The following is an 8,745-nucleotide window of genomic DNA, read 5'->3' as shown; positions in this document are numbered from 1 at the left end:
TAAATATTTTATATTAATAGTTTAAATGTGATGTGATATGATATTATATTATCATATTCTATTAATAGTTTAAATATTTATATTAACAGTTTAACTATTTTTTCTCTGTTGTTTATGTGACCTATTTTTTCTCACCTGGCACCAACAGGAAAGGTGCCAGCACTTGCTTTTCTTAACATCAAACCTATTTGTGGTACAGAATTTAGTATGGACTGTTGGTAAACAAAGACAGCTATCTTCATTCAATGCTGTATTTAAATTATGGTAACATATTAAGAATCCACTGAAGGTGCAGCTGCCATCTAGCTATGTGTGGATGATCCCAAGTAGGACACCAAGCTTCTAAATACATGTGACTGCCAAAAAGGAGATGAAACTTAACCTGAGGTTCCATTACACGCATCCTTGGAGTCATACTAGGAATAAGAGGTGGGGAAACAACTGAGTTAAAATTAATCTTAACTTCACATGATTACTGTTGTAACCTGAGTTAATAACAATGTTTCTAGCAATACGCACAAAACACAGTGTTATTTAACACTACCTCTGCATTTTCCTTTTTCTGGATCCCTTCATATGTTGCCCCTTCTTTAGGCTGAGGTATACGAGGGGCCTTACCATCAGCAATTAGATGTACAGCTTCCACCTAAGTGAAAAAGTAACACATTTAATGTGAGCCTGGTTCACCATTTTCCCTCAGTCATACTTGTGAATGAGAGTAAAAGACTTTCTGCTACAAGGGGAACTGGTTTTTAAAACCTAGGATTTCCAAAATCTAGCGGACCAACACTGCACTGATTAACAACCATATGTGCTTAAACTTCTCTGACAAAAAAAAAAAAAAGCCTCAGAAATTTGATGGGAGTACCTAGTCAACAAATATATAGCAGCTGCCTAAATTCTGTAGGACCAGTATATGGCTCTGTAGGATTGCATTCTACTCTTTCCTTTCTCCTTCTGCAAAAAGTTATTTCTCTGCATTTAAATTGAGAGAGAAAAAAAAATCTCTAATGATCCATACTGAGTATTTTTTATGCACTTTCTTTACTTCATTTTAAAACAATACAAATAAAGGACAATCACACAAAGTCCAAAGCAAATCTACTAGGGCTCTGACCATAAAACACCATCCCCCTCTTTTTTTTTCAGGCTTATGCCTAATTTTTGGTTCTCTCTAAGCCTTGAATTTCACCTTGTAAAACATTCAAGAAAGCTGTGGAAAGAGCCACATTCCAGATAAATTTGACTTCTTGCCTTCTGTGGAAACAGGATATCCTCTACCCACTGACAGCAACAAATATTCTGGGGCCACCTCCTCAGCTGTCATGAAGCAGGACAGTTCCACTGGAGTCTGGGATCTGGCTGAGCACCACAAACTTTGTCTTGCCATATGCATGCAGCTTCTCTATATGTCCTTTACTTCCAAACTCCAGCTGATGCTTTTCGTTTCCTCCTAAAGTGTTGATATTTAGTACAGCTAAACATACCATAGCCTTTATTCCTTCTGGGAAGAGAAACCGGTTATACAGGTCATCCACAGTATCATTTTGGCCAACATCACATTCTCGCTGCAGAAGTATTGGTCCAGTGTCCAAACCATCATCAGCCCAAAAAATAGTAAATCCTGCTTTCTTATCTCCTTGAATTAAAGTCCTGGACATAAAAAAAAAAAAAAAGCTTTACAGTAAATACAAACAGTGTGGAAGTAGTCACGGGTATCAACCCATCTCTTATATGTTCATTTATTTTAGGTATGTAGAGAAGAACATCCTACCCATCTTTAATACCAGTTTCAATGCTCATCTCATAGTCAGGAATCCACAGTCTTGATACTGTTTATGTGTGATTTTCAGAAAGTGACATAAGAAATCCTGCAACTGAATCCAGAGTGTCTATCACACAGTTCATTGTGACAATTATTTTTAAAGTGTTATTAGCTGTAAGACACACAGACCAAAAGGTGTGCAATAGTTATGACATAATTTGAAAGATGGAAACATCTAGACAGTATATTACCCTAATAATTCATGGTTGTTTACTGTAATTAGCTAAGCCTCACAACTTATCTATAGGCCAGCAAAGGAAGTACAGCTGTTGCACAGCTGAAAAAGAGCTAAACTCAGAGTGGAAAATGATAGATAGGCAACTATTTGAGGAAAAGTTATTAGAGGAATTTGTATCCCGCCAGATTCTCAGCTGCTGTGCATGAACATAGCACTGCTTACACTAGACCTATGCCAATCTACATCAACTCAGGATCTGTCTCTGAATCTGAACTTCAGCCACTTAGATTTCCCAGTTCTCCTCTGGAGCTGCTTGTGCCTCAGAATGGTGGAAAATCAATGGGATGTATGTTTAGGGAGCAGCCAGAAACGGAGAGATGCATTTTTCCTGCATGCTTTTAACCATTTGTCTGAATGCAAACACCAGTGCAGTTTTCACTAAGATATATATATAATCATAGAGTCATAGAAGCATAGAATGTTTGGGTTGGAGGGGATCTCCAAAGGTCATCTAGTCCAACTCCCTGCTATAAGCAGGGACATCAACTAGATCAGGCTACTCAGAGCCTCATCAAGCCTGACCTTGAATGTCTCCAGGGATGTGGCCTCCATCACCTCTCAGGGAAACCCATTCCAGTGGTCTATCACCCTCATACTGAAGAACTTTTTCCTAATGTCTAACCTAGATCTCCCCTTTTCTAGCTTAAAGCCATCACCCCTCGTCCTGTCACTACAAACCCTTGTGAATAGACCCTCCCCTGCTTTCTTGTAGGCCCCTCACACGTACTGGAAGGTCTCCCCGGAGCCTCCTCTTCTCCAGGCTGAACAACCCCAACTCCCTCAGCCTGTCCTCACAGGAGAGCTGCTCCAGCCCTTTAATCATTTTTGTGTCTCTCCTCTGAACACACTCCAATAGGTCCACATCCTTCTTGTGTTGGGGACTCCAGAGCTGGACACAGGACTCATGTAAGTATTCCTCTGGCAGTACATCTTGTAACAGGAATAGGTGAGACCTTATATACATGAAAATTCATTATTAATTGTAAGCACTGAATACTACATTATTAAAAGGAGTAGAACATACATTTGTGTGGAACAAGGGACGAACTGCAAAGACAACTGGGGAAGTTTGCGGGTATAACAAAATTGAAAGATTACAGAAGTTTGGCTAGCCAACACCAGATCTTTCACACATTTAAGGAGCTTTTCTTCTGTGCTAAATTATGTACAAATTCCAAAAGAGCACCCTGGTGAGCAACAGATGTCCTCAGCACTGAAGAAGAAGGTATAGTGGGCAATTGTTCCTGATGCTGAAGAGATGACAGGACGAGAACTACCCTGTGCCACTTCCTCTGTCCACCAGCTCCATCTGCAGACAGCTGCTGATAGATAACAAGATGGCAAAAGCTGGAAGAGGCTATAAAGGATGGAGAAACCCTTGGATGCCTGGGGCCCTTGTTTGTGCCTGGTGTCCCTTTAGCCAGGCCTAATTCCCACAGGCTTTCTTGGTCACACTGTGGGGGAGGGGGTTTGATCAACATCAGGGCTGTAGCCGCAACACATGAAAGAAGTTGTGATGAGAGTGAGAGGTGTGAGGGTGAAACACGAATGGTCAGTCAAGGCCAAATCCTAGCTTAGTTTAAATGTCTTAGGCTTTTACCTGAGAAGGGCAGGAGCAGATGCTTACGGAGGAAAATGCAAATAAAAGCAAAACTTAGTGATACACTATTGGTGCACATTCCTGTTTCTGGAAGCCTTCACATCAGGAACTTCCTGAAACAGTTTATATCTGCATCTTCCTGTGGATTAGATCTTGCTATTTTTTTTCTCCACAAAAATGTCCTTCTAGAGCTCTCTAGGTGTGCAGTTCCACATTTTAATAACATACTGCATGGAGTAAAAATACTTCTTTTATTTGTTCAAATCCTACCACCTGATATCTTTTCTGGCTGCTCCCTAACTTTTGATTAAGAATGAGCAATCATTCCTTATTCACCTTCCCATGTCTTTCACGGCTTAGTACACTGTTAGCAGATTTCCTTCCCAATGACCTCTTTTCCAGGCTGAAGACTCTTAGATTTTTTCTCACACCATGTGGAAGGTCCTTTGACCACTTTTCTTATCCTTTTTGGAAGCATTTCTAGTTCCTTCATGTTCTGAGATGCAGACAGTATTTAAGATCCTTCCATGGTCTCTTTTCTGAGTAACAACAATTGACTTACATTTTATTACTGTTTACATATAAGTTTGGAGGTTTTTTCCCCCTTATGTGGATTATTTTATGTATGTTTTTAACTTTGAATTTGACCTCTCATTTTCTTAATCTCATTTTCACATTATCACATCTACCCACTTGTGTAGCAAGTGTATTCTTTATTACAGATTAAAATCAGAGTGGCTGGTCTAAAGTTTCCTGGCTTTCCCTTTCAGCCCTCTTAAAACTGGTATTGCTCTTGCTGTTTTCCAGTCTCCTGCCCCAACACATTCTGAAGGAAAAGAAATGCTGTAGGCTGTCTCAAACCTGCAGAAACTTTGCTTGGAAGTCCACTTCAGTTTGTCCATCAGTTCATCTAAAACTCCTACTTACAGTGCCGCTCAAGAGAATTGTTCTGTCTAATTCTACACAAAGAAGGGCTGTATGTTAGTAACATCTTCAGCTCCTCCATCCTGAATACCAGTACAGATTTCTTACTTTAGTGTTCTCTTTGATAAGCACCTTTTTAAAATGAAACCTCTATATCACCCTACATACCTCCCACCTTGGGAGAATTATAATTACTAAATTTTATGTCTTTAAAAGGTGGGGGTTTCTTCCTTTCCTGGACTGCCTTACTCTCTTTTTTCACCTGTTTGGCCAGAGTTTATGCTCTTTGTACTTTACTCACTTGGACACAATTGCCACTTTTTGAAGGATTTTCTTATGTCTCCTTTACTCCTCTGTTTAAGTACTTCAGCTTAGCACTTTTTCCATTAAGGATTAAAAATAATGAAACAAAAAAATTAAGCTTTTGCTTTAAATCTACAACACTGCATCTTCAGATAATCATCATGCTGCCTGTAAGGTTCTTTTAAATTGTTTTTTCATATTTAGACAATTTATTGAATTTAAACGCCGTGATAACGGCATCTCTGTTGTCAGAAAAATGCTAGATCTGAGTCTACTGTGGTAATTATTGCAATGTAGTTCTTTCACAGTAATATTTTGAACCTAGCCTTGTGCATTGCTCAGGAGGACAGAAATAAAAGATTTTATTCTTATGAATCCTTTTCTTCCTTCCCTTCTGTGAAATCTTAGGTTCTGCAACAAGCCCTGATGTGATAGTTATGTAGTATATACGGGCAACAAGCTATGAGGGCAATGTCCTGCCTATTGAAAATTCCAGACTGTTGATTTGCCCATGTGAGTAAAATATATGAATGTACAGACCACTTCACTGATCTTCCCAGAATAACAGCTGCACTTGCATTAGAAATCATAATAAATCTTAAGTATGAAGTGCAGTTCATGAACTAAATACTCAGCTGCCTCAGAGAAGTTCCTTCAGAGCAGATGCAAATCAACAGAACCATGCCAACATTTACACAAGTAATGGGTACAGACCAACATCCTAATGTGACATACATGTACTTACATGCACAAAACTCACCAGTTGATTGCAGAAGCTCCTCGGTGGCGTGGTAGGAGGGATGGATGGTAAATAATTGAGCCATGTTTTGGGCAGTCAATAACATCCATGGGGATGAACTGTGTACAGAATGGAAGGACATTTAGGTCTGCTCCAACTGATTTGTAGGCTGCAACTACTTCCTGGATAGGCTTGCCTTGAGCTCTCCATCTGGGGAACTTAAAAACAGGAGTGCCATCCTTCTCCGCTGCCAGTGCTGAAGGACAAGAACAATATTTTTTTTAAAAATTCATATTTTGTGTCAAAAATACAAACTGAAATCAGAGAGCTATTACATGACGGCTCAAGCATATCATGAAGTATATGATTACAGAGTGCCCTTTGTACTGTTCTGTATGCTGTTTAGAAACCTTTGTGCTTGGATATATTGTATTAGTTCTGTCTTTGATACTCATTCCTGCAGCTTATGTCATTCTCAGTTCAAGTTCTGTCTTATGATTTGGCCAATAAGTACCAATGAAAGATGAAAAGAATGGTGAATGTTACTAATTAACAGTGACGCTTTATTTCTTGTCTGGTCACTACATTTGCCTGCAACTTGTTTGGTTTAGCAGAACTTAATTTTCCACTTCAGCAATTTGTATGTGAATATGACTATGTACACCTAAGATTCACTCTCAGCAGCAGCATTGTGCTATGTGGTGCAAATAACTATAGATGGTGACCTCCAGTAATTTCTTCCAAATTCTGTTTACTGATGCTTTCTGGATATGCTTTCATTTATCTGTGAGACACACAGCTACGCCCAAAGTTAGGCTCAAGAAAAGTGAGAAAAAAAAAACAAGAGAGAAAATTTTTAGGTGTTTGATAAATTCCGTTGTCCATCTGCTTAATAACTCATCACAGAGAGTAGGACAGTAGAGTCAGCTCTGCATCTCTTGAGTTCCATGCGTAACAGGAAGAAAAAGGAAAACAAGAAGAGGTACCAAAAATTCACCTAATTTTATTTATATTTCTAAATATGAACACATTTTTTGTATTTTTCTTTCCCTTTTTCACTTCTGAAATTAGATCTTGAGTTTGATCTGAAGCATTTTTAGCCTATTAGTTAGGTTTTATATAAATTCTTAAATATCATTCCATGGAAGTTAGTGTGTACTGCAATTGCTTTTAGAAAGAAAATTTGCATCTTTTTGAGGATACAGAAATATTAGCAGATTTCACTTGAGACTTAAGCTCTTTGAGTCATCTGGAAGTAAAAGCAACAAAGTATCTTGTAAATTCTTTTTAATTCATCAGGAGGGCAATAAACTAAGTCTATGGTTCAGTTAAAATAAATATAAGATTGAAATCAGTGGAAGATTTAGTTAGTTACATCTGCTAGTGTAACAACTATACAACAGTTTATATAATGTAACCAATGTTACAGGGTGCTTCCAGAGCTGGACAGTGAAATTGTCTTTCTCTAAACTAGTAGTTACCTCCTCTAATTCTTCCAAAGTGTGATTAAATCTTTTAATGAGGCAAAGTTACAGAATGTAATAAACTTGAGAACTATATGCTAGTTTGGGAGTGCCATAGCCCACGTAAGCAAAATTCATGTTTGAGTCCCCATAAGAGTCCTCTAAAAACATGTCAGGACCCGACCAAAAGGAAAAAAAAGACCTGAGACAGCTCATAGAATATAGTTTTAGTTTCGTATTATCCACAAAGCTACATTCCATTCTGGCACTTCTATTTGCTAATCATATAAACTCACTATTTTTGCGGGGAGGGGTGGAAGAAAAAAAAAAGATGTTCCATTTCAGATGATTCCAAAGTAGCTTCTTTGTCACACTGAGTTCTCTTCTGTGAGTAAAAGTCTGAATACCTCTCAGGTAACACCTCTTTCTTTAGGAAGTCTAGAAAATCCTTTTGGAAGGAAAAAAGAAGAGCAAAGCCTCCGCCAACTTTTTCAACGGGTTTTCCACAGCCCAGGTGGAAGAGAAATAGGCTCTGTGGGTACAATGCTGCATGCAAACTTGTCAGAAAGGGCAGAAGGCCAGGGAAAAACAGTCTTGGCTCCATGCCTGAGCATGCCAGACAGCACAGTGAAACAGGTGACAGACATTTGTTCTTGCATGCAGGCTCAGCAGCTATTTGCTTTAAGATACAGATCTAGTTCAGGATGATGACCTCTTGGAAGTACATTTAAACAAGGTACCCAGATCAATTTATTTTTCAAATATCTTCATGTACAGCCCTGTATGGTTAGAAACAACTTTTAAATACTAACTGACAAGGTTAAACTGTTCCTGGCATTCGTGTTTGTTAAAGCATAGTTCTTGTGCTGAATCCAGTGTAATAAAGGCAATATATGGACATCATTCCTGTACACACGTCACCTTCTCATGAAAAGGCAAGCTGCTTATGTATGCCTGTAATTTTAACACTTGGATTAAGGTTACACTTACCCAAAGGATCTGCTTGTCCATTCTTGTCAGGCACTGTGAATACTCCCACAACTTTATGTCCCTCTTTTCTCAGCTTGTTATAAACTTCTTGTCCAAAAATACTTTGACCTATAAGGGCTAGCTTTAGCTTATGTTGATAAGCCTGGTAAAAAGAATTAAAACAAATCATGTTCTCTCTTTCTTGATCAATGTTCATTTTTATTTAAAATGGTATAGTCTTTCTACCCCAATCACCTTTGAAGGAATAATACGGCTTTTTGAGATTAATGACAGGCAATGTACGATTCAGAGACCACACTTAACATAGAAGAACCATCTGATATTATCACTGATATTCATATGACTTTCCCAGAATTTTCTTTTGACAGACCCACTGCTTGCTATGAGGCATAACAGACTCTATGATCTTATTCAGAACTAATATGATAAGAAATGAAAACACATTTTTTGAAACAGGTGCATAAACCACTTTTTCTAGGCATAATGTAGCTGCCTGGAACATAGCCTCTAAATTTCTATAATTAGATGGTGCCATACTATTTGTGGTTAATATGAATAGGATAAAGAAGACAAGCTTGCACTTTTCCTGCCAAGTTAAAGGTAATGATCATCCATTTGACCCTCTGACAAGGAAATATTGCTAAATGTGAGGTAATTTCGTGT

General features: G+C 38.4%; 1 protein-coding gene across 1 annotated transcript; it reads right to left on the bottom strand.

Moving 5' to 3' along the window:
* Positions 1-519: 519 nt before the first annotated feature.
* Positions 520-8,224, bottom strand: LOC103777098 (mitochondrial 10-formyltetrahydrofolate dehydrogenase-like; the record flags this gene model as incomplete). The annotated part of the gene is made up of 4 exons (XM_008944636.1): positions 520-646; positions 1,488-1,653; positions 5,651-5,885; positions 8,083-8,224. Coding segments are annotated over 4 exons (670 nt in total), but the record flags the coding sequence as incomplete, so codon positions are not given.
* Between the last annotated feature and the right edge of the window lie 521 nt (positions 8,225-8,745).

The sequence above is a fragment of the Merops nubicus genome, unplaced genomic scaffold (assembly GCF_000691845.1).
Source record: "Merops nubicus isolate BGI_N331 unplaced genomic scaffold, ASM69184v1 scaffold53347, whole genome shotgun sequence".
NCBI lineage: Eukaryota > Metazoa > Chordata > Aves > Coraciiformes > Meropidae > Merops > Merops nubicus.
This window is presented reverse-complemented; position numbering and strand designations above follow the sequence as displayed.